Consider the following 27,134-nt stretch of genomic DNA (forward strand, 5'->3'; position numbering starts at 1 on the left):
CTCATATTACGCATCGGTACAGTGGGGATGGTGAATATGCAGGAGTCTGGAGCCTAATAAAACCTCATAACGGCCTCTTAGGGCTGTAAGAAAGCCTTGATAGCAGAGCTGGGGAGTGGGAGCAGATTGAGACAGTAAAGGAGACTCGTCCCCGCAGGTTCTGCAGGGGGGAAGCTCAGCTAAACGGTACAGTATCAGCGCCATTCCTCCCTCTTTACAGGGCGACTGGACATGGGCCATAACTTTCTCTCTTTTTTTTCTCTGGCAAGAACTTCCACTCAAGCTACAAGAGCAGATACAGTAACAAAAAAAAGTTAATTTCATAAAAGTAACTGTGTTTTATTGCTTGATTGAGAAAAACAACAGTGTTTTACCTTTAGAAATGTAATACCATGTTATGGATAAATAGTTCCCACCAACACTCTTGATCTAAAGATTAGACTCCTTCCGAGAGCCACTTTATCCGGGGCTGTGACTACCTCGCTCAGTGAGTCAGGGGTATAACAGAGGTGGGCTGACCTCTACCCCGTTCGCCAAATCAGTCTTTTCACAAATCAGATTGAAACAGCAAAAAGGCACATTAACACCGCTTTGAGGTGTTCTGTGAAAGAGGCTTCTGACTCTGCTAAACAAACCTCTTGTCATTGTGAGCAAACAGCTCAATCTTTGTCTCTTTTGACCATAACTTCTTTCATCCAAAGGCATTTTAATTTTATGTGTGAGCCAATTCAAATTTTAATCAAACTTCAGGTGGGGATGTTGGACCAGGCATTGCCTTTTTTTTTTTTTTTTTACCAAAAGCCTTATCTGAAGAAAAACTATATTGATTATCCACATCACTGACGTTAAAATGTCATTGAAATGCAACATATGTTAAGATTACTGTATGAAATTATGTATGAATTTTTATGCATTGCCTTAATCCAAAAAAAAAACAAAAAAAACAGTAATCAGAGGCACACGCATTGAATGAGGTGAATCAGTGATTCAGGCTGTGGTATTCAGGTAATTATTTTAGAGTAACAGTCTCAGAGAAAAAAAGAGAGACTAGATTAAAAACTATATTTACATTATATTTATATCCTGCTTTGTACTCCAGGGAGGAATCATCGGCAGCTTTGCGAATGTTATACATTTGCAATGTGAAAACGGAGCAGGTCTCCTCTTTGCTCTCTTCGCTCTGACTGCATGCAGGGCTTTTAAGGACGAGGCAGCTGCCTGTGAGACATTGCTGAGGGAAATAGGGAGCACTAGCAGCCGTGTCTCCCTCGTAAAAGATTGCTGCTTTCACGTGAAGTCACTAAATTGTTAAAAAATTCACTAGATTAGTCTCTAGTTGCTTGAAAAATAAATTGCTAGAGGGGTCAGAAAAGTCCCCAGATATAGCATCAGGGTCGCCAAGTTGCCAGCGCTGGACTGTCGTCTCTAGTTGTCTTTCACTACCAAGCGCACCGCAGCGCAATAGCCACCAGGTTATTAGCAGCTTCGCAGCGAGACAGATTACAGGCGTTGTTGGTTTTTCAAAATAAAGTACATTTTAACATTACATGATATTTAAATGTATTTTCAACTTTGATTCTGATTAGAATAAGCACGCAACTATACAGTATACTACACATCATATGCTTTACATTGATTTACAATATTTTTCTATTCTCACCCACTACTACCATCTAATGTAGAACAGATTACTGGATCAATGTGTGCTTTTTTGTCTCTCTTGTTGTGTCTCTGCTCTGTCTTCTGTAACCCCAGTCGGTCGAGGCAGATGACCGTTCATACTGAGCCCGGTTCTGCTGGAGGTTTTCCTTCCCGTTAATGGGGAGTTTTTCTTCCCACTGTCGCTTCATGCTTGCTCAGTATGAGGGATTGCAGCAAAGCCATGTACAATGCAGACGACTCTCCCTGTGGCTCTACGGTTCCCCAGGAGTGAATGCTGCTTGTCGGGACTCTGATGCAATCAACTGGTTTCCTTATATAGGACATTTTTGACCAATCTGTATAATCTGACCCAATCTGTATAATCTGACCCAATCTGTATAATATGATTGAACTTGATTTTGTAAAGTGCCTTGAGATGACATGTTTCATGATTTGGCGCTATATAAATAAAATTGAATTGAATTGAATTCTATTCATTCGGAAATTGTGGCTGTTTTTATTTTGGTGTGGCGGTGCTCCGTGATCAATTACATGTAGCGGAAACCCTGAATGCTAACGTTAAATGATTAATGAGGACCTTTGGCTGACCAACAAAACTGCAAAAAAACACTGAAATCTGTCTTAGTTTAAAGAACTGGTGTTATGGACTTTCAAAGATCTTTGTAACTCACTAAGAATTTCTCCAGTATATCACTTGGTACCAATATCATACTGATAGTGTCCTACTGGCAGTATTAAAGAAATAAAATGTTCTTACTGTTGATGCGGTGATTCCTGGGAACAACCTGAGCAGGCCCACATTCCTGTTCAGCTCAGTTCTGACCTGAAACTTTGCTGTGGTGTTTGCCCTCCAAACAGTGTCCCAGTTAACTAAAGCAAAAATTATAGGATTGCTTTAACAAAAACAACAAAAACCTACACACCTTCTGTATGCAGTAGTATTTAATCCATGACTAACTTTTAAAATCCACTTCAGCTGTGGCTAGAGGAGCCAAGTTGGGAGAACTGAATGCGTTGAAACTCCCAGCATCCACCTTGGTCACACGATTTCCCCTGTAGAGTTTGTTGTAGAAATACAAGCACACCTGGAAGAGAAGATACCTATTTATTGACCAAAATTTGTTACATATAAAATCAGTTTGTACATTTTTGCTCTTTTTTCTGCATACACCTTTACATGACTTTGGTATGTATCATAGGCCAATGTCACTTAAAGATTGGGGAAAATACAAATTTTAGAGGTAAAAAAAACTCAGAACAATTTTTGTATACAGCGTCTTGCAAAAGTATTCACACTTTCACATTTTGCCATGTTACAACCAATGTAACCAGTGTTTGCCACATTAAATCCCAGTGTATTTTACTGGGATTTAACGTGGCAAAGCAAGACATTGTACTGCATAATTGTAACGTTGTGAAAGAAAGATGTTTTCAAACGTTTTGACGGATAAAAGTCTGAACAGTCTGGCTTTCAATCCGATAGCCTGAAATGAAATTAAGTGCAGCCCTCAGCTATTTGAAGTCCCCTACTTAGTGAACAGAGTCTACCTTTGTGCAATATAATCTCAGAATAAACCCAGCTCTTCTGAAAAGGCCTTGGAGGTTTTGAAGAGAACATTAGAGAACAAGCAGCATTATCGAGACCAAGAAACACACCAGACAGGTCAAAGATAAAGCTGAGATGTTACGTAGGCCGTCAACCTAAACTGAAAGGCAGGCGAGAACAGCATTAATCAGGGAAGCAACCAAGAAGCCAGTGGTGATATTGGAGGAGTTGCAGAGACCCACAGCTCAGGTTGAACAATCTGTTAACAGGGGAACTATGAAAACTACGAGTTGAAATAAATGCAGTGTCTCTGGCATGGAAGAGGGTGCTCAGGTTAGGCTAGACTAACACTGAACCTTTTGGCCAACCAGAGTATCATAAAATCTATGCAACCTTTTAATAGTTTGGTTTGAAAAATGGGGACAGATGATTGATCATATAGATTTCTACCAGTTAAAGCTACACAAATCCAAAGCATTATCCAAAGCTTAGATTCACATATGTTGCATAAATTTTCCAAGTAGACTTAGATAGTACATTATTCACATACAATTCTCAGTGTGTTTTTCTTTATTTTGACTTTGCAGCCATTATATTCTCAGATAAAATGAACAAAAAACCTGTCAGGGCAACAAACTGCTCTGGTTGAAATCCTCTGCCCTGACAGACATCATTCCTGCTAAACTTCTTCAGAAAATACAATGAACAGAGTCAGGTGCTTTTCCTGTTCTGTTAACTGTTGTTTAGTGTTGCGAAACACCTCCCGGTCATTAGAAAGCATTCCTTCAACAGCTTCACACCCGTCTCTGAGGTACATGATGTATTCTCTCCACATAACCGTATACACGGTATTCCCATTAAAGTTAGACATTATTTCAGTAACATAAACTACTGAGGAGTCCAAGCAACTGCTCAGACGTCCTATTTCAGTTTGATAAATAAGGCCAAGTCATTAAAAAAGGGAGCTTTCCAAACCTCAGGAATGACAAATTGGCCCGCGATTAGCAGCGCTCCCAGAAGGTTGTCTCTGCCGTCATTCCTTAACTCATAGATCGGCACCTAAATACAAAAAGTAAACGCTTACATTTTGCGTGCATGTTTCACAATTTGCTTAGTTAAACTCCTGAAGACCACGGGTCTTACCTGAGAGCCGGTGAGAACGATCGGCTTTCCCAAATTGTCACACATAAAGGATAAAGCAGATGCCGTGTAAGCCACAGTGTCCGTGCCGTGAAGGATCACAAACCCATCAAAGCTTTCATAGTTTTTCTGGGGTGAGAAAATTTAAAAAGATCACACAATGTTATCGTGCAATATTTATTTTTATATACTCTTAACTTTCTTAAGCTAGATGAAAACTACCGTAAGATTAAAATGTGTTTGTCTACACAGGTGCATCTGAATCATATTTAAAAAGTTAATTTACATCAAGCTTATATTCCAATAAATGTTAATGATTGTGAATTACAATTTAAATATTTCATATGACTAATAAAAATGCTTTTATGCAGATAGTACTAGAGAGACGTTGTTATGGACTCCATAATTATGTGGAAGACTGTGGAAACCTGTCCATCCACTGGCAAACTCCACAAGCCATTGGTAACGAAGCTGGCTATTCAAAAAGGATCCGTCTTTGAGCATATTACGGTAATGGAAAGTTGAGAGGAAGGAAAAACTGTGGTTGAAAATAGTTGCAACACAGGATAACCTCATCATTCAAGAGTTTAGGGAAGATTCACAGGACATGGACCTCAGCTGCAGTCAAATCATCAAAAGCCACTAAAGAAAGATCTATTCATGGGAAATATCTATTCAATGCATTGGCTTTAACTGACATATTATTCATTCCTTTTCACATTTAAATCATTCAGTTGTGGTCTTTACGAAGTGGAACAGCAATGCTTTGGTCTGAATTCCCCGTTAATTTACACCCCTCTTTCACCCCTGTTCTGAGGAGCATCTAGAGCAGCTTGTTTTAAATGCAAAGAAGTCACTTCACACCACACCCTCCTCCAGGTCACACAGCGTTCCACTCCACCCTGTTTGGCCAGTTTTGTAGTATGCTTGGAGTTGCTTGGGAGTCCAGTGTGAATTTTCCAAAGCTGGTGGTGATTTGGTGAGCCACGGCTGATTGATGTAATATAAAAGGCAAGACAAGCCCCAGCCAAGTATTGACTGTAAACTTTATGGTACATGGATTGACTTTTTAGTAGGGAAACTTTCTATTAAAAATGCCTTTTTATTGTTTTCATGTAATATTCTAATTTGCTGAGAAAGTGAGTTTATGGTTTTCGTTAACTGTAAGCATTAATGGTCATCTAATAACTTAAGAAAGAATGCTTGAAATATATCACTTCATGTCTAATTAAGCTATATCATTTTTGACTTAATTACAAGATTACTTTTTGATGATAATCTAATTTGTGGGATAACCTGGCCAAAGTCACTAAAGAAGGGCAGTAGACAAATGTTTCCCATCGTAGCTGGTGGTTTATTTACAAATGTTGAGACACAAAAAATATTTAGTATTGTATTGTATTTAGTAAATCCTTGCTGACTACAAAACAAAGATGTGGTATGACAAAATCAAGCAAACAAGAATGTTAACAAAAAATAATAAGACTAACTGGGGCATTTGGTCACAAACTTAATGAGATGCACCTATAGATCTACCTCAATGTCTTTTCCAATTCGGCCCCAGTCATCTGTGGTCATGTTGGATGAGTCGAGGAGAGGATTGTACTCCAGGATCGTGTAGATTATCCTCTTATTTAACTTACTCGGCCTTAGAAGGAAGAAAATTTACAAATTTAATACTTAGCAAGCACAAATCTCTGATAGGAGAAAAAATTCATGCGTTAGTGGAGTTAGTACAAAGAGATTCATTCCAAGACACACAAATTGCAAACGTTTAAGACAAATAATTAAATAGGACAGGATGAATTATGTTCATTCCAATCATTTTTGTATTTAAGTTCTGATTAAGGAAAGGAAGTAAGTTTAAAGCAGTAAAAACGGTTACTACTAAAAAAAATAGTTGGTGAAGAGCCAAAAGCTCCTTTTTGTTTTGTTTTGTTTAGTTTTTTGGCTGGGCCTTTGTGTTTCCACAGCAAGCTGCCACAACCTGTTTCAAACACAAGGAATCCTGTTGATGGAAAATCGAGGTGTGCTGCCATGCATGTATGGAGAGCAGTGTTCCGAAATGCAAGGTTTGGACTCTCAGTTCTGGGGGGGGGGGGTTTAAAACACAGAGCAAGCTAGACAACTTCAGTATAAGGCAATTTCTAAACTTCGAAATTAAAGGGACAAGACTAGTTTTATACTACTTTGGGACTTTCTGTATGATTGGTGGGGGAAAATATATTCCCTTTCCCTGGAAAGTTTCATGTCACCTTTAATTGGAGTTAAATTCAGGCGACCTAAAGAGCCCCACCTGCAACACTCACATGTGAAGCAGCATGACGGCTACATCAGTGACTGAAAGATTTCCACTCTAATCTCTCTCTTTTTTTTAAAAACCAGGGTGTGACTCCCCCCCCCCCCCCCCCCCAACATTATCATGGGCAGCCTTGTCCCAGGGAGACAGGAGCTGAAAGGAACAGCAGGGGGAAGAGCAGATGCCCATCCAAACAGGGGCCTTCACTCTTCTAATTAGCCTCTCATCCATACACAACCCTGTGACATATGTTGTCGATAATCTGAGATTTAAAGTAGCAGAAGAAAATACAATTACAAATGACAAATTATTCATCTTTCTGGCCTAAGGTGCATCAAAGCTACACATTAGCATATCCATGCAAAAAAGCCTGATAGTTTAAGAATAATAAGTTTGTGCAGTGTGTGTGTGATTGCATATATGAATAGGTTGGGGGTTGAGAGTGGACGGTCTTAGCTTGCATATAGGACTAATTCAGTTGACACCAGTGATGCTTAAACTAAAGGAGAAAACATCAAGACTCGTAAAACCTGAAATTAGTCATACCACTGGCAAGTTTAGATGTCAAATTAAAGGACTAAAGGGAAATTCAAATTCCCCTTAAACCAACAAAAGTGTGTCGCTGATAGGAAATATAACAGGCATCTCTCAACATATAAAACATCAGTTTTTACCTACATTTTATGTAAAACACAATTACATGTCTGAAATGATCTATACCAATGCTGTTCAAAGTCAGTCCTCAAGGGCAGTAATCCCGCATGTTTTAGTTATTTCCCTGGTTCAACACCTCAATGAAGTGTTGGTTAATTAGCAGACCTCTGCAGAACTCTATGACTGTGCCCAAATTCAGGGTCTACATCCTCTGAAGGACCTGGTCTAGACCAGGTCCTTCAGAGGCCTTGGAGGCTGACAAGGCCAGAAGTTAGTGGCAGTGAAACGGGACAGTCCAGCCTTCACCAGCTGTTCCTGCCCTAACCTAAGAACCGCTGTAACCTACAGGGAAGCAAAGAGCCGTGAAGCCGTTTGTTTATTTAATTCTTGCAGAACTCCAGCGGTTGCTGCAACGACGGCAGGCATGTTTTAAAGATGAGCTCTCCAATAAAACATTAAAGGAGCATAGAACAAGTTCTAGAATTTTTGCAGACGTCTGCCCCCTCTGGTGATAAGTTGAAATGACACCAGTGTTGTGCATGGGAGAAGAGGAAAAGCATCTGCTGCTGCGACTGCAAAGATCTTTTGTTTAGACGCGTAATGTCTTCCTAGATAAGAAAGTTATAAATAATGAAGTTCGCTCCTGTTCTCTCGCTAATGTGTCAATGGAGGCAGACACTCAACAAAGTAGCCAAGTGAACCTGCACACCCAGAGGATTTGGCCCGAGTCACTCGCTCATGAACTGACAATCCAGTTTATAGAGGCCACTGCGGTAATTAGGGAATAACTCATTCTACACGTCGGGCAATTGTAAGGGATGTATGAAAAAGAAAATTAATAATATTTAACTTCAAAACTTGCGCAATGAACCTTTAAAGTTAAATTATTTATTTAAATAATTTATTACAGTTGTGAAGCGGAATATTAATCTTCGCCGAACTGGTTTGCTGAGTGACAAAACGCTGAAATGTAAAAAATTAAAGGTACAGAGGACAATTTTCTTTCAGCTTCCAAGTTCCAGAGGGATAATTTTATCAATTGGATGTCCCACATGCCAATCATTGTGAAGAGCTCACCTAACGCCAATGTGCATGCACACTCCTAGCTAGTTTCCTTTCTTTGTTGCTTAAAACCACCTTAATTGTTCATCGTGTGTCACAGAAAGTGTAGAACATCAAACTTTAATCGCAGTTCTTGCCACTCTCTTCCGCCATTGCCACTTCCGCTTGAACAATGGACAAGCAATTATTCATTCACAATGGATAGATACACTGGACTCATCGTTGGAGTCTGGAGAAAAAAGGGTCGCATTTGTCAGCCACATTTGCAGGACACTCGAAGTTGGACAGCCTTGGCCGCCTCGCAGCCCCTGAATTTGGACACAGCTGATGACATGCTGCGGACGTAGTTGGACCATTTGAATCAACTTGGTTGGAGCAGAGACGTTCGAACAGTGTTGAACGCTGTTAAAACTGGCAGGACACCAGCTCTTGAGGACTGGAGCTGGACACCTATGATCTATTCCCTTCTCAAAGCCTTCTTAAAACTGATAATCGGCTTTCACTGGTATTTAATCATTTTAGAGGACAGATTACCAGTCTTTCGAGTTTGAAAGGTCTCTGCATGATCAACCAGTGTAGTGACTTTTCAATCTATAACTATAGATTCTATAATGAATCTATAACTCCCACAACAGATTCTATTTGAATAAAATCTGTACTCTGCCAAGGTGTATCTGTCAATGAGGTTGGAAGGCCTCCTTGCCATCACCCTAATCTTTGACTCTTTAGCCGTGTCACAACAAACAATTAATATTACTTAAAGTCTGATGAAACAATATGGCAAAATTAAAAGATTACTTTAAAGGAACAATAAGAAATAATGGCACCTAGTGTTTAAAACTTGAACAACACAATAAACAATGCCTTTTTACAAAGGCCAACTATTTTCTCAATGGTCCATTGCTGCTGTGAAAACCCTCTGACTTTTTACTTACACAGGTCTATGAGGTTGTATTTTGTTCTATTTCTGGTCCACTTCTCTTACTGGCTTCCATGTTTGCAGGCTGCTACTTTTTGCCAACATAAAACACGAAATGCTGCGCTCTGTTTTGGGAACCCTGGGAACTTTCATCTGATTGGCTCAGGAGCCAGGAAGTAAACACAAGGAACACTCTGAACCAAAGTTGGTCCGGACCGTACCTCTAGCCTTGAAAGGAGAAAGATTTGACTAAGACATCGTTGATGGAGAGGACCGGTTGCTTATAGGGACTGTTACTTCCATCCCAGGTGACAAATAAGAATGATTTAGGTTGATTTTACAGTAGATTTCTCACTTTTTGCTTCTCTAAACCTAAATCTGCAATGGATATGAATAACTTTTGACTTAGATATATTATATATATTCATTACACAACAAATTGTACTTTTCAAGCATCGATTTATTTTTACTTGTATTTACTATGGCTTATAAGTAAGGAAACCCCAAATTATAGTTTGCTAGAAAATTAGAAGAATACAAATGAAAGTGATTTTTACTACAGAAACATCACTCTACTGTAAAGCATATCTGTATATTGTACAGGATATACCTAGACAAGCAGATGAGATGCCCTCACCCAAAAAAATGCAAAACCTACTAAGCAACAGACCAGCGCTGTTACTCCTTAGCCCAGCTAATGTGTTTTTGATGTTGTTTCTAGTTCAGCGCTGCATAAACACAAGGATTGTGACAGTTGTATCCATATCTTGGATATATCTGTGTGTGAGACTCCTGCAACAGTCTAATCCTTATCAGCCCCCCTCCCCCACCTCTCAAACTGTTTAATTTACGCCAGGGGCTTGTGGACCATTTTCTGCCATGCTTTTTTCTTTTGATATGCTTGGATACAACACTGCGTAAGCCTTCCCACTTCTACACATGTGACCTTTTGTAGTGTATTCTCCTTGTTTAGGATGATAGTGACTGTCTGCTAGACAACCAGCAGATTTTGTTGGCCCATAACATAACATTTCTATATTTCTTTAATTAATCTTTTGCAATGTTAACATTTTGATTTTTATCAGGGGCACATCACAATGATAAAGATAAACAGAAATAAGCCCACTGCAAAAACAGAACTAGAAATAAGTAAAATGCTCTTAAAATTGGTGTATTGGCCTTGATTTGAGCTGCTAAATAAGATAATTTGCCAATGGAATAAGATTTTTGCACTTAAAATAGGAACAATTCATCTCAATCATCTTATTTCAAGTGCATTTTATCTAATTATCTTATTTTAGAGGTCAAAATACTCATTCCATTGGCAGATAATCTTATTTACCTGCTCAAATCAAGGATAAATACACTAACTTTAGGAACATTTTACTTATTTTTAGATCCATTTTTGCAGTGCCTTTAAATGTATGTTTATGTGTACTGTGTATGACTTTTTGAATTTAACTATTGAAATAAATGTGTGTTATGGATAAATTCAACTCATTGGGATGCCCCTACATGTTCATAACTCTCACTGACAGGACAGAGCGTAAAAAGTGGTTAATCAGCTTGGAGCCCGGTCCAGTCTCATTCCTGTGCTGCACATATGCACGACAATAAGACAGACTATATCAAACATGCCAATGAGCACGTTATTGTTTGGTTTTTACAAACTGACGCTCCAAGGAACATTAAATTATTTCAGCCCGTGTAATTATCTTTCAAACATTTAAGCAGCTGGCCTACTGGAAACTGAGCACTCATTAGCAATTGGAGATCGGAGGGCATTAAAAACACTAAAACCAACATTTCAGCTGAATCCATTCTCTTTCTGGCGAGCACACTGTAACATTTGGTCTTAAGGATGCCAGAGAAACAAAAAGACTTTCAAGCACGGTGAAGGCACACGCCATGCTTTAGGTTTTACAGCACCCAATAAACTGGAGATCAACATGGGACGTTGGCTTTCTGTAGAGGTGACAAATGCAGGTTAGGGTCATTAAAAGGAAACTGAACACCAATAAGAACTAAAACTGTTTCCCAGGAATGTATTCTTTCCCAGATATGTGAATAACCAGAGGAGATAAAACAGTTAAGTGAGCAAATTATGTGAAACTGTTACATTTTAGGGCTAAACAAAGTGTTAGTTAATTAAGAATCCAACAGCATTTCATGATTAAATCGTTTTACTATGAAAGCTGTTTGTCCTAGAAGGTAAGTTATTGAATTTTTTTAATTACAATGGAGATCAAATTAAGTGTACATTTGATGATAATGCTTTTAGTGAAAAACAATATCACAAACCTTACAGGATGCTCACTGGGTCTTTCCCTGGTGCCAGATTAAAAATATTTAGAAAAAGTATCCATTATTCAGCTGTTTTACAATTAAAATTTTTATATACAACTAATAATGAACTATGGGGTTTTATTGTAAATTCAGCTATGTCTATAGCAAATATTTAAATATAAGAGGCATGAAGTATGGCTACATGCTGATGTGATATGCTTCATCTTGGTGCACTTACGGCAGGACCAGCGTGTTATCTGATCCGTAGTAGTCATACAGGCAGGTCTGCTGAGCATAAAGCTCATCATGCAGGATGGGCAGCTTGCGTAGGTTCTGCACAAGGGCATTGGCTTTAGGGGCATAACCTGTGGATTACAATAAGAGAAAGAACAAAAGAATTAATAACATATTCTTCGTACTGCTTTTCCTTCAGAGAGATTGGCCACTGTCTCAGGAACAGAACAAAATCAGTGTTATACTGAACCCTAGAGGTAAGTGTTCGAAATTACACACACACAAAATATAAAAAGAGTTGGTTGTTTTGAAAAGGGTTATTTTGGGGGGGGTAGAGAAAATACAGAGGCCATGTTGTGAAATCTATGATTATGTTACTGTAGACTTATATCTTAATCAATTTATGAAAAAACACAATGCAACCTAAGTCCATTCAGACCGAATTTTTCTTTAAAAAAAAGCAAACTCCATTAAGAAAGACCCTAGGCTGGGATTCAAACTCACGACCTTCTTGTTACATGGCAATGGTGCTAAAAACTGCACCTTAATAACAGCTGGACTAAAAATATTAAAACAATTAAAGTAGCTATAATAAAATGACATGGTAAAAATCTTTAAAAGATGGACGTCAAAATAAGGCGAGATCCCTCCATATTCCATACTGAGAAAAGTGATTATGCAGTAAAGATGGGTAAGATAATGAGCATGAATTGCGTATAATGCCTTGCAAAAGTATTTATACCCCACCCAACACCACCTTGGCTTTTATCTTTTTTGTTACATTCCAAACTGAACTATTGAACTGTTTTTAAATATTTTTTATGTGATAGATCCATGGTTTGAGAACAATGGTCAGCAGCATGAAGTAAGGAAGGAAACACTGGATCTCTGCCGCCAAATGCGGTTGAATAAATTTGACGAGGAGGAAGTAAGGACTGCTGTGAGCTATCTGCAGCAGAAAACTGGGCAGACATGGAAAAGAAACAGATTCTGGCAGCAGCATGAAACATGACAGTTTTTAAAGTGTTTACCTGATATAAGTGGCTCAAAACAGTGCATTGCCTGGATGGGTGGGATCTGTGGTAATGCGTCTGGTCCTTTTCTGGACTCGTGCAGCATAAACCGTGTCCAGATCATGTAGATGGCATCCCACAATCCCCTATGCTGACCATTCCACCCTTACTACGTCCTTCCTCTCCTGCACCGTGCAGTTTCCATACTATATTGCGTAATCACAATATCACAGATAACAGTATGCATATTGCAAGGAAACGGCTGGACTGCACTGTTAGCAAATTATTGAAGCACCCTCCACTCAGGCTCTCACTGTTCCTAATATGTTTGGTGACAATTGTTATTTTAAGGTATAGTGGACAATCTTTTTTGGCTCCGAGTTCCAGGGGGATCACCTTATCTGTTGGTTGTCCCACATGCCGATCATTGTGACGTGTTTACGTAACATCAGTGTGTGTGCTCGTTCCTGGTTAGTTTCCACTTGCTATATACTTTGAAAATGACCCAGAGTCACAGGAAGCAAACTGTCTTACAAGTTTGTGAGAAGAAGAGGAAGGCCTCAGTAGAAAGAAATAAGACCAGTCGGATTTGAGAGATTGTTTTTTCCCCTATTTAGGATGGCCATGCATATGCGCATTTTTTTCAAAGGGGACATTTCTTAGCTGTATTTCTGGAAAAATAATCCACTTGTTTCGGATGGATATGATCAATGTTTTTATTTTTTAGTAACTCAGAAGACTACTCTTCATCTGGGGTCTATTTTTGCCACAATTCTAAAGCAAAAAGATATTAAAGCTTGAATTTTGTCTCTATTTATCGCCAGCTATATCGTTGTTGCAACATTTATCACTGTCATCGCATAACGCAACTGTTCCTAATATCACGCAGCTCAAGTGCAATACTAGGAACTGCATCATTTTTATTCACCGTTTAGTTTTAAGGCAGGTCAAACTGTTTAGCAGTCTGGTTGTTCAGCTTTTTTTTTGTACAGTACAATAATAGGTTGTCACCAAATGATTCACTAAATAGTTATGAAAACCATTTCAAATAAAGACCTAATTTGATAACGGAGCTACAAGACGTACTTTACAGTATACGTAAAAGTAAATAGGGAATAAACAAAGTATCAATCCAAAACTAAAGAAAGAATTGCATAAATTATGAGATGTGGAAGAACAAGAAGATGATTTTATAGGATTAAAAAGGCAGGAAACAGGAAATATTTGAGCATATGGGACCTGATTATAACTTTACTTCAGTTGTAACCACTGTGGGGAGGATGAAACAGAGGAACTTGTTATTTTGGTATGTCAGAAATATAAGCATGAAAGAGGATTTAGGCTACAATTTGGTAATTTAGGCGCATTGTAAATTAACTTATAGAGCAAACATAGAAATTAATCTAAAAATGATTAATAGAATTAGATTTTTCTAGTATTTGTATATACATTATATATAGATATATATTATCTGATGTAATACTTTTTTTTAAAGGGGTACTTGTGATGGAGCGGTTGGGCGTTTTCCCAATTGGATCTGGTTAGATAACCTTTGCCATTTATCCTCCCACCATCCCTTCCTATGCTTGCTCTGATAATGAAATAAGAAAACACAAATGCATGTGGATTTTGCTTATTTATTTTGTTTAATTCTCTTTTTTTATTTTCATAGTAGTCACACATTCCTCAACAAGGTACCTGAAAAGTAAAAAATAATAAAAAAGGGGTACATATTGTCCATTTATAGCCATTTATTAAATGGTAAAAAAACAGATGTTATAACATGCCGTGATGTTGAATCAAAGCTTTTGAGGGCTAACTACCACCTCCTATTAACTTACATCATTCTTAAATACCCCTAAGCTGAGAGGAAAGCGAGGTATTGAGCTTCTCCTGTATGTTGCTATCTGTGACCGGTTGCTGTAATCCTTGGCACTATCCCATTTTTGCCTTTGAAAATACATTAATCATATCTCCAAAAATGTCATGGTTTCTCCGCAGGAAAAGAATGCTGAGTGTTTACTTTTTTATTTGATTTTTATTAATTCAGCTGTTCTTGTCTGGCATATCTTCTGTCGTTCACTTTCCTGTATTACAGAAAGTTTCACTTTTGTTATATGATATATCACGTAAGCCATCTGGCCAGCCTTTTGGTCTATCTCTTTTTCGTTAAGGAGCCAGCGCCTCATTGATTACAGTGCTTTCTCTTTTCACTCAGCATCTAGCCTAATGCCCTTTGACTTGTCTTGTTACTGAAAAGTGTGTTATAAAGAAACTTGCCTTGTCATGCCCAATGGTTTGATATCTTAACTTACCCATTAAAAAATGTCAAACATTTCCAAAGAAATCATAGTTTAAATCTCAGAATTGATAACAAACACGCCATTTTCCAGTCATTATCATCACTCTTCTTTATTGATCATATAATGATTCTTACCGGAGCAATTATCAAAGAATCATCCTCCTAGTGTCTGTTACTGATTTCAGTCGTTAATTATTCCACGTAATCCTTCTCATGTTTAACTTTCCTCCATTCTTTACTAACTCATCTCAGCCATTTTAAAATACTCTTTAGGATTAAATATTAAATGATATGAGGGCTATAAGGTTCATATAAGACAATCACATGAGCAGAATCTCATACAGTATTCACAGCTCTCGCCAAATTATGTTCGTCCTGGTGTTTTTGTTCACGTTATCACCACTCCAACCTCTATTACAGATAAATCCCAGAGCTTATGGATCCTACGAGCACCGAAACCTGACTATTCCACCAAAAATACCAAGAGGGGAGAATACTGTATAAGATTCTTATATGAATCTTGTATCCATCATTTTTCTTAATATTTAATCATAAGGAGTATTTTAAAATCATTGGCATGATTTAGTAAAGAATGGAGGAAAGTTAAACATGAGAAGGATTGGGTGGAATAATTAACAACTGAAGTAACAGACACTAGGGGGATGACTCTTTTATAATTGCTCCGGTAAGAATCGTTATATGATCAATAAAGAAGAGTGATGATAATGACTGGAGAATGACGTATTTGCTATCATGTCTAAGCTTTAAATTACTTAGGAAGCTATAGATTACTTTGGAAATGTTTGAAATATTTTAATGGATAAGTTAAGGAGCCGAACCATTAGGCAAGGCAGGTTTTCGTCTTTTCAGACGATTCAAAGTGTACATTAGGCTGCAGGCTGAGTGAAAAGAGACTTTAATCAATGAGGCGCTGGCTACTTAATGAAATAGAGATAGACCGAAAGGCTGGCCAGATGGCTTACGTGATAACAAAAGTGAAACCATCTGTAATACAGGAAAGTGGAACTACAGAAGATGGACAAGCTGAATTATTAAAGCTAAATTAAAAAGTAAACACTCTCAGCACTCTTTTCCTGTAGAGAAACCATGACATTTGTGGTGATAGGATTAATGTATTTTTAAAAACCAAAATGGAAAAGTACCAAGGATTTCAGCAACCAGTCACAGATAGCAACATACAGGAGAGGCACGATACCTCGCTTTCCTCTCAGCTCAGGGGTATTTAAGCAAGGGTGGTTCTAGACAGGGGCCGACAGGGGCCAGTGCCCCTGTAGAACTAGTCCTGGCCCCTGAAATGGCCCCTGTACTGAAAACACAATACTAAATCATTTTCTTGTGGTAATATGTGCTCGATCTGCAATCTGCAGATAACAGTCCCAAAGGCCCCTGGAACTTTAGCAGGCACCTAACCCAGTGGCTCTTTGACTCACTTACTGCTTTTTTGTTTCTTTCTTTTGTTCTGTGCCCCCACAAAAGAAAATACTAGCCCCACCTTCGCACCCCTGATAAAATTGGTCTAGAACCGCCACTGTATTGAAGAATGATGTAAGTTAATAGGAGGTAGTTGTTAGTCTTCAGAAAATTTGAGTCAACATCAAGGCCTGTTATAACATTTGTTTATTAACCATTTAGTAAATGGCTATAAATGATTTATTTTCACGTACCTTGTTGAGAAATGTGTGACTACATTAAATGTAAAAGAGAGTAAAAAACATAAATAAAATAAACATTTTAGTTTTTCTTCATTTCATCATCAGACTAAGCATAGAGAGGGGAAGAAGATAAAGGACGAAGGTGTATAAGAGACCATCCCACCCTCGTAGTTTAGGGGTAATAAATCGGTTGCAGAGTGCTATGCAGGGTGAAATGGGTATAGGTTGGTTTATGCTTGACATACGGATGTTTTGTGCGAAAAATGAGGCGTGCGGACAAAACGTCTACAGCGTTTATACTCCGTGCAGGTTTTAAAGTCTTTTACTATCATCCAAGAGGAACTGTGATTTCTGTCCAGGAAATGTTAACAATTTGTCGATCACGGTGATCTTTATGGGCCAAATCATAAAGATGTCTATATTTACGACCCGCTGCCAGAAGGAGCTCGTCAGCCATGTTTTTCTGCATGGGACTGTCACATAGTTAGGAATATTTCACGGTGCACAGAGCGGACACTTTTGGCTGTGCAGAGGGGCGTAGTAGCCAAAGTGACGTAATATTCCGTGCGGACCTCGCGGATGTGTCAAGCATAAACCAGGCTTAACAAAGTTGGAACTGAAAAAGTACAAACATTTTTTTATGATAACAAAATTCCTATAAGAATACATTTCATGAGAATTACAGTTTTAGTCACAAGACTTTTGGAACAGTTCCAACTAGACCCTTTTTGACAAACAAACCCTACTGAAGGAAAATCCTGGCCACAATAATTTATTAAGCGTCTTCTTTTTAAGAGTTTTGAAGAGAACTGCTGCTGGGGTGGTAAAGGTTTTTGATTAAGTTTTTAATGGAGGAACATGGTACTGAACATTTTGACTTGGCAAGCGAAGCAAAAGCCTCTGTGATTGAGAGGTTTAACCTCACATTAGAAACAAAGATGTGGAGACATTTCACTGCTAACGACGCCTGCCGATACATCAATGTCCTGCGAGACCTAGTGAGAAGAAGCTACCAGAGCTGCCACTTGCGATTGCCAACGTTTGACTCCAGCAGGGATCTAATCCAGAGTGATGTTTTGTGAGCTTCAGAAGCCAAAGTCCTACTCACTGGTAATGGCCGCACACTGCACGGCTTTGCTCACTTTCCAGTGTTTTGGGAACAGCTGGTCCAGCCCGGGTTTTTGCTCTTCTGCTGAGGAGTAAGGCCAAACCGTGCTGACTCGAGAGGAGTTTTGAGTGATAAAAAATGAGAAGAAATGAGAAGTTTTTTTCTCCGAGGAAGTCCAGAAAAACGGAAGAGCAACACGTTAATGTTAAGAACCACTCTGAACAGAGTGAAATATAATTGTACTATATTGAATCACGCCTGAAGGGTAAAAAAGAAAAACACTTTAGCTTTCCCAGACGCGCTGTTGTCACATCCGTAGATATGCCGAGGCTTTCTCTCATTTCTCACTAAAACCTGTTTCTGGAGTGCCCATCCATTCACCTCTCATACAAGGCAGCGGCTGTCTGCCTTTCCCTGCTGACGGTCTGTCTTTCTGTCTAACGCTCAGAGCACCAGGGGGGAGCTTCGCAGAGTTACCCGCTGAAAGCAGCTCGAGCTCAGTCAAACCGCACGCTCCATCCAGAGCAGCCCGCAGACTGGTAGTAAGCACGCAATCAAACCGATAAAAAATATATTATCACTGCGGTTAATTGTTTTTTTAACTATTAATGTATTCTCCTCGCTCCCACAATGTCTGAAATATCTAATACAAAGCTTTAAATATTAACTACTTGTCTAAAATCCTCTGGGCGAAACAGCTTCATGAGCTCTGGCCGCTCTAGAGACGCTCGAGCCGGGGAAACGTTTGAAGCCTCGCTCCGCTCCCCTGGTTCAGCCGGGCATTAAGCCCGAAAATCCAACCAATAAAATAATTACATTGCAGCTAAAAATCCTTTTCATTAACGTGTTCTCCTCGCCTCGCAATGGCTGAGGTAAAAGATGAACACAGCCAGAGAGAGCATGGTTTGGTAATTTTGGGTTAGGGTTAGGAGGGGCTGAAGCAACGCCGAGGTGACGCTTCAGCGTGCCTAAAATAAATCTCTTTGTTAAAGGAAGACTTATACTTAAAAAAAATTCCTCAGAATATTATTGATATCTTTGTACCATTCAGCTGTGTCACTTTAGTTTATGTGGCATAAGGCATAAATCTCTAGTCACAAACATGAAATACTTCAATTCAGTGTTTTATTAAACCTTTCACAAATTAAAAACTTTACCTGAGCCAACCTAAGATACAGATCATGACTGGCTAATATTTCCTGCAGATTTTTGACACTTGTTTATTGTAAGAATCAGTATTTCTGGCTGGAGCTAGGCAGCTACGTTCTCCTCGTTTTGCTTGCAGGCTTAAGTAAAGAAATAGTTAACCAGCTATGGGTTAATGATTAATTAAGATTAAGTACAGAGTATATGAATTGCAATTTATGAGTAAAAGCCTCTTTTGTTTGATACATGTTAGCCTGACTTCCAATTGCATATTATACACAGAAATAAAATGTAAAAAAGCATGAACTAAAACATAGTATGTTTAAAACAGTTGGGGCTTTATTTTAAAAACTGTCAAAGCAATAATGAGAAAGATTAGTAGAAAATTCTCCAATAAAGTAAAAACATAGATGGTACTGTAGATGACTATAGTGACGGTCTATCAGGGTTAATAAATTAGCAGATGTTCTGCAGGTCTTAATCTGGACTGGTTTCCATAAAAACGTAGTGAAATATTTAGTTACACCCTAACATCGTACTAAACAAGAAAAAGTTGAAAAAAACAGACAGCTAACCTGTTTCATGTGCTTTGAAAATGCTATATCGCTGTTGCGTAAATAAAAATTATGCAGATCTTAATATTGCACTAGAGCCAGGTGATATTAGGAAAGGTTGTGATATGTGATAATAGTGATAAATGTTACTGAATCCAAAACTAACGGACTCCAAAACAGCTCATTCACAAAAGCTGTGAGGGCCATCGCCACCTGCTGAGAAGATTATGGTCCATCACCTGTTACAATAACACTACTGTCAATGACAATTTGCATACTCTAACTTCTCAGCAATGTCTAATGGGGTACCGCGCGCGAGCTATTTTTAGAAACACAACGTCACGATGACGTCACATCACGTGGTACGCAGTGGGGCAAACTCCGGAAAGCCGCCGTTGTTTTGCTGTAAAAGAGACGTGCGTTAGCCTAGGTTTTACTCGGTAAACGACTGCTTTTTCCAAATCTAAGACCATGGTTTTTAAACATTGTTGCTATGGAACGGGCAACAGCGACTCGAGTTACGCTGATCGGCCGCATATGAAGGATGTTTTCTTCAAGACTGCCAAGGAGAAATGTGTGCGCTTGGAACACCGGGGCGGTCGGCCTACACAACAGTTCAACCCGGAAAAAGTTACCAAATTCAAGTACATATGTAGCAAGCATTTTGTCGGAGGAAAGGGCACAACCGAAGAACATCCTGACCCAATACCAGCGACATCAAGTCAAGGTAAGAGTATTTTGGTGGCCGACATGTTAATAAAGTAGCGCCTGCTACCATGATCGCATATAGGCTATCATGGTAGCAGGCGCTAACATGATAGCCTGCTACCAGGCTTACTCAAAAACATTTCAAATGAGACAAACATTAAACATATACCCATTCCTGGACGGTGATTGCAAACAACAACAAAAAAAAAAAAACGGCCGACGCTGCCATGATCGCCGCGCAGGAAAAAAAAACAAAGCTTACCGTTCATCAACTCGGCCAGTTTTCCAGTCTTTTTAAGCCCTCAACCTCAAGCCATCGTTTGAGCTGAAGGATGGTGAGTTCTTCGACAGTGCGACCAGTAAACCATGTGCCTGGGACATCGTCTTGGGAAAGTTTAACGGCTGTAAAGTCGGTCATATCGCTGTTTCTGTTGCGCTTGTAATAGCTGGGTTATCCGTGCTTTCTCTCCTGTATGCCCTACCTAAGCGGCAAAAGGGGCGTTGCTCTTGAGACGGTGACGTCACGTGCGCGGTACCGCATTGCAGTTCTGTGTTTCTTGAAAGGCACCCTGAAATAAAATTTATTATTATTATTCCTATGCCTGTAATGTTTTTCTGTTCATGTACAGCACTGAATTGTCTTGCTACTGAAAAGTACTATATCATTTTTTTAACAATACTCTCCCAACACGATGTTGTAAATCTACGTTAATATAAATTTTTTCTCTCCATTAAATTTTTTGAAGTTGATCAGTAGACCTCAACCCATATTTGGGCCATTTACAATTCACATTGACCAACACCACTTCACAATGAAGCGGGAGTAACCAAAGACTGTTCATCAGTGATTTTAAATCACGTTCGACAGATTCCACACGTTTCACAATGAATGAACTAATAAAATGGGTACAAGGAGATGTCATTGTATTAAAATGTAGAAGTTTATATTTTTCAGCCACACAATGACATTTGTTGTGATATGATTATCTTATTAATTATTTTTAAAAACTCACCAATTGTTGTGAAAAGCTGCCTTTGAGAGCAGCTCTTAAAGCTCTTAAGGGCTGAACGATTTTGTAAAATAATCTAATTGCGATTTTTTTTCTTAATATTGTGATTTAATACGATTTTTTTTCCAGTTTAATTTATCATGTGTTTCAAAATATATAAAAAACAACAAATCAATTTGTTTCCTCGCCATGTGGATTAGTTGCTAAAAGACCCACAGCATCTAAACTAGGAGCAGTAATGATCGCGTTCTGCCTACAATATATTTCAATCAAAATAGCAATTTTGACTTTTCTCTGCGTTAACCACAAGCAACAAAAAGGACCTCTAAATAAAGATGTTTGTAAACAAGGACTATTTTAAATATGAACTTCTAATGTTTCTATTAATCAGAATATTATTCAAGAGAACAGCTTTTAATTGAATTGGACATCAATCCTTGTTGAACATAAAGTGCAAAGTTCAACCAACAAGCAAGTCTATGTATTAAACTGATTGACCAGTACTTAATGCTTTGTATGATTATACAAACTCTAAAACAAGTAATAAAATTAGATTTTCTCACTGCTGCAACTGTCTTCCCTTCCATGTGGAGGCAAACCCACTTCAAACATTTTACTGAAACCTAATGGATGTGTATAATTCCCTAATTGTTACATAGCCAAAAATTGCAGACCTCTGCGATTTGGAAATTGCGTTATTTTAAATCACGATTATATTGAAAATGCAATTAATTGTTCAGCCCTAAGTGGCATTAAGTGAATAGGATGTGGTTGTAATTTCATTTTTGGTTGCAAGATAAAACTTGTTTTTATTGCACATATGCAAAATTTAGAAGATGATGTGGTTTTTATGTAAGGTCATTAACGGATTGAATTAAACGAAATAGAGTTTCGGTCTTACAGGAAACTGCCTTTGAGAGCAGCTCTTAAAGCCCTGAGAACCGGAGTGGTTACGAGAAAACTTCAGCATGAATAAAGATGCTGGAACAAAAGGACGGGTCGTTTGGGGCCGTCTGGCTCCTTCTCTGTCTGGCACACACACAAACACTGAAAGACTGTGTTGTCCGGGCCCCTGGTGAAGTGGTCAGCAGGCACTGGTCAAACCCTTAACTTGTGGAAAGAAAAGCCGGACTTTATATTTTTTTCCACCATAATAAAACGGACAACAGTGTTTTACATCCAACAAAACAATAGGCAGAATTAGGAGAATTGAGACTTACTGGTCCACTAAGAGAGTTTGATACTACTCAGAGGTAGCTGGACGTTTCATTAATTTACAATATTGTGTAAAGAATGAACCGCAGCCAACAGATGTATTAGATGCATGCTGACAGGTTTCCTCTAAAACTTTGATAATACGAAATTAAAACAATATTATTTCAGTTCAGGTCTAACCAAACAAGTGTTTTAAACAATTGTTTTAGATGTAAAATAAAATAGAACCGATCAACTTCACCTGTGGCAATACGCAACCGAATTCTGAAACTATAACTAATATAAAAGCAAAAGACTCCCGGACTCGACTTTGGTTTGACGTTTTGTATGCAGTCCAGTGCAGGGGGGGACTGCTCAGACCCCTACATCTGAGAAACCAGACAACAGCTACGTAAGCGAATGTCGCAGCTCAGGAGGGCCAGCAGCTCAGGGCAAGATTCAGCAGTTCACTTGCACCTCAAGAACTAGGGCTGAACGATTTTGAAAAATAATCTAATTGCGATTTTTTTTCTTAATATTACGATTTAATGCGATTTTTTCCCCAGTTTAATTTATCATGTCTTTTTAAACATATACAAACAACAAATCAATGTGTTTCCTCGCTGTGCGGATTAGTTGCTAAAAGACCCACAGCATCTAAACTCAGAGCAGAAATGATTGCGTTCTGCCTACAATATATTTCAGCCAAAATTGCAATTTTGACTTTTCTCTGCGTTAACCACAAGCAACAAAAATGGCGTCTAAATAAAGACGTTTGTAAACAAGGACTATTTAAAACAAGAACTTTTAATGTTTCTATTAATCAGAATATTATTCAAGAGAACAGCTTTTAGTTGATTTGGACATCAATCCTTGTTGAACATAAAGTGCAACCAACAAGCAAGTCAATGTATTAAACTGACTGACCTGTACTTAATGCTATGTATGATTATATAAACTCTAAAACAAGTAATAAAATTAGATTACCTCACTGCTGCAACTGTCTTCACTTCAACGTGGAGGCAAACCCACTTTAAACATTTTACCAACACCTAATGGACGTGTCTAATTCCCCAATTGTTATGTAGCCAAAAATTGCAGACTCTGCGATTTGGAAATTGCGTTTTTTTTAAATCGCGATTATATTGAAAATGCAATTAATTGTTCAGCCCTATCAAGAACAGAGTACACAGTTTTCACTACAATGATGTCTAGATTCTCGACAGATGGTTTGAAAGAGGGATGAAAGTAGCATCTTTGTCAAAAAGGAAAAGCCCACACTGAACGAAGGGGGAAGATCGCCCTATCAACTCCCCAGTTTTTACAGCTCGGTCCTCCAACACATTCCAGAGAGATCACATAAGAATTCTCACCATAATCCAGGTGACCAAGTGCTCCACTCAAGCAATAGCCTCTAACGACCCAGGACAGTGACGTGTGGGTTGCTGATTTGCATCTGACTTGAAATGCGCCTAGGATGGGCCACCATTTGCTTAAAAACAGCAGCGCTCTAACTACTGACTGTTCACATCACCAAACTGGACAAAGACTCCTGCACAGGTGATAAAAGATTTTCAGAAAAAACTGGGTGATTCTGCTTGCCCACAATTCAACCATGTTTGCTATTGCCATGAGCCGGATAACTGAGAATTTGCACAGGTATCTACGCGGTTAGTAAAATAGGTGTTGGTGCAAAAAACATAATTAAACTTGTTAGAAATGTGGCGTATGAGTAAAATGTAGAAATGGGATGAACGAGTGGAACGTCGGTCCCGGGAGCGTCATGCACACCTAGACAGTGTGGGACACAAGGTCATCAGATACCACCCAAGTGGTGACACATTATTTTACTGAAGACATGTTAGGAAGTGTACAGCTCTTGCATGGGCGTGTACCTAGACTTCTTTATAATGCTTAAGAAATTATCAGTCGGGGCTCTTGCCACATTCATTGCCGTTGCTTCATGTTCGATCAAGAGCCCATCAGCGCTGATGTGTCTGTAAACCATTCCTCTGCCTATTAGATTAAATATGGTAAAATATAGTTACGGTTTGAAGAGTCTTTTTATTACGTCAGAAGTCTACAATGCAAACACCACATTATCAGATAAAAGAACCAGGGGAGGCCGAGAACAGGTCGATACCTGAACAAACTCAATATTTTGTTTGCTGCAAGACTTTTGCAAGAACATTAGGGGTGATAAAAGTATAGACTGTCAAACTGATTTAAAAGAGGAAATATGAAATATGAAATACTCCTTCTCCAGGAGTGAATGCTGCTTGTCGGGACTTTGAAGCAATCAACTGGTTCCCTTATATAGGAAATTTTTGACCAATCTGTATAATCTGATCCAATCTGTATAATATGATTGAACTTGACTTTGTAAAGTGCCTTGAGATGACATGTTTCATGAATTGGCGCTATATAAATAAAATTGAATTGAATTCAATGAAATGTACTATTATTATACAACTAACTTTGATTGCCTTCATTATAGGATTCTATTTAGTTTATACTGTTTTATATCGTTTATATTGGGGTGTACCCCAAATCTCGCCCAATGGCCGCTGGACCCTCCACAGATAAATGGTGGGTGAGTTATTAAACATGTACAAAATAGGGATGCAAACAAAAAATGTACTTACGATTAATTGTTGATTAATTGTTTATTAGATTAAAGTTTGTTCCATCCGATTAACCGATATTGTCCGCTTACGGACCAACTTTCGGGGTTGTAGTGCGGCCGCCCTTTGTAAGGATTCTAAGTATTTTATTCTATTCAGCTTACTGGTTTCTATTCAGTAACCTAACAGGCTCCTGTTTAGTTATTTTTTATAAATGTGTCTAAGTTTAAACCCCATTTTTTTGCTTCGTTAATCAGTATTTAATAGAGGCGGAACAACAAGCTATTAAAACATGATGATGTAGCTCTTTCCATAACCCTTCGTGTTATGGAAAGACCCTCTTGATACAAGAAAAAAACTGTAATTGTTGGATCAACAAGATCAATCGATTTCAGATTAACTCAATAATTGATAACTTGCAACCCTAGTGTGAAATAAATAAGCTGAGAGTAAATAATCAAGTAATTACACTCATGTAATAAAGAACAAGCAACTGAAAACTGTTTAGAGTGCAAATATCTTTCAATGCAGAACATAAAATAATGCAAATAGAGTTAACATTACTGGTTGCACTCTGTTCTACTCCCTAAGGCACGCCTATGGCTTGTACAATGTTGTCATTGTTGCTGTCGTTTCTGTTCAGTAAAATGTCATTGTTGTTTTAGAGCCTCACCTAAGTTATTCAACATTGTTTAGTTAATTTTTACTTTTTTATATTGCACAGTAACCACGTTTGTTCTGCTTGTCCAACAGACCCAGACAAGTAAGGGGGAAAAAAACGATGCCTGACTCTAGCGAGGACCTTTGAATGTTATTCTGCATCCCTACCTGCGCCAGATGTTGCAACACCACATGTCAACATGTGGATATTGATTTTTCAATGTTGATGTTGTCGTTCCAACTCTATCATGATAAAGAAACACGTTGAAAAAAAGTTTTAAAATAAACAACTTCTCCAAATTTTCCAACTTTTTTTTAAATGTCTACAAATGCTTATTCTGTCCCCTTGAGACAGGCGTGGAAAATCTCTCTCTCTATTTTTTTTTTTTTTTTTTTTTTTTTTTTGCTTCCATTATTTCATAAGCGTTCAGCCTCGTGCCGCTACTGTGTCTATTTAAGGATCCACGTGCCGGTTGTTGTGAAGCAGGGTGTAATCCGCGCGCCACGTTCTCGGGAACATATGTCGTGCAAGCCGGTCCCGCTCATCACACCGACCTACCGTTATCATGTAACGTCATCCCGATAGTTCCACCGGTGTTTATCACCAGGACCAGCGACTCGTTGCCAGGTGGTGAAGTCACCAGGTCGAGGCGCTCCATGGAGCTGCAGAGGGACACTTTTCTCCGTCGGCACGGGTGAACCTGAAAACTTGGAGAGCCATCGCTGGTTTCTGTCAGACTAGGATGAGACAGAGCGTGACCGAGCGTGCTGGGTCTGCTGATGTTGTTGCTGTTGCTTTGTCCCGCCGCCATGACGCCTTCAAGTAGCGCTGAACCTCTATAACTGGTTGCTGCTGGAGGTGCCGGTGATGACTTGTCTTCGCGGCGCTGCCTCGCGACGCTCGGGTTCCATCGCTGTCACGTGACGAGGCAATACGAGGGCGGAACGACTCTTTCAATGATGTTTGAATTTCTTTCACTTCCGCGCATCTTTTCACCCGTGATCCAGGGTCTGTTCTGATCGAAATCCGCTCGTACGTCATTGATCTGGGCGTGGCTTGAATCTGCTGCTGTAATATTCAGTCAAAAAAAAGCAGATTTTATTATTATTATTATTTTTTACATAAATATATACGTCAGGTTATTATTAACACAAAAATAACACAGCTTTGCTGGTTTGATAAATTGATTAGTCAATGCACCTTCCTCCCTACAGGCTGGAGGATGGATGGACTAAATAATTGATTAAACCAGCAAAAGCTTTTTAATTACAGTCAGTGGGTGGATTAATCTTTTGCTGACTACAGGGGAGCATCTCAGAGCGTCCACTCACATTAAACA

At 38.8% G+C, this 27,134-nt stretch overlaps 1 protein-coding gene across 4 annotated transcripts in view; it reads right to left on the minus strand.

Annotated features, from left to right (window-relative positions):
• The window catches only part of aspg (asparaginase homolog (S. cerevisiae)), a 39,268-nt gene extending 12,449 nt beyond the window's left edge, over positions 1 to 26,819 (minus strand). For 2 of the 4 annotated variants that reach the window (XM_036150463.1, XM_036150459.1), the window contains exons 1-8: positions 26,354 to 26,819; positions 11,807 to 11,933; positions 11,212 to 11,247; positions 5,885 to 5,996; positions 4,352 to 4,477; positions 4,184 to 4,267; positions 2,621 to 2,747; positions 2,420 to 2,532 (exon numbers count right to left, since the gene is read on the minus strand). In XM_036150463.1, the coding sequence (XP_036006356.1) occupies positions 2,420 to 2,532; positions 2,621 to 2,747; positions 4,184 to 4,267; positions 4,352 to 4,477; positions 5,885 to 5,996; positions 11,212 to 11,247; positions 11,807 to 11,933; positions 26,354 to 26,606 (978 nt within the window). In that variant the 5' untranslated portion in view covers positions 26,607 to 26,819. Of the gene's footprint in view, positions 1 to 2,419; positions 2,533 to 2,620; positions 2,748 to 4,183; positions 4,268 to 4,351; positions 4,478 to 5,884; positions 5,997 to 11,211; positions 11,248 to 11,583; positions 11,611 to 11,806; positions 11,934 to 26,353 lie in introns of all 4 variants that reach the window. The other 2 variants (XM_036150460.1, XM_036150462.1) reach the window with 2 other exon arrangements.
• Positions 26,820 to 27,134: the final 315 nt, after the last annotated feature.

The sequence above is a fragment of the Fundulus heteroclitus genome, chromosome 19 (genome assembly GCF_011125445.2).
Source record: "Fundulus heteroclitus isolate FHET01 chromosome 19, MU-UCD_Fhet_4.1, whole genome shotgun sequence".
In the NCBI taxonomy this organism is placed as follows: domain Eukaryota; kingdom Metazoa; phylum Chordata; class Actinopteri; order Cyprinodontiformes; family Fundulidae; genus Fundulus; species Fundulus heteroclitus.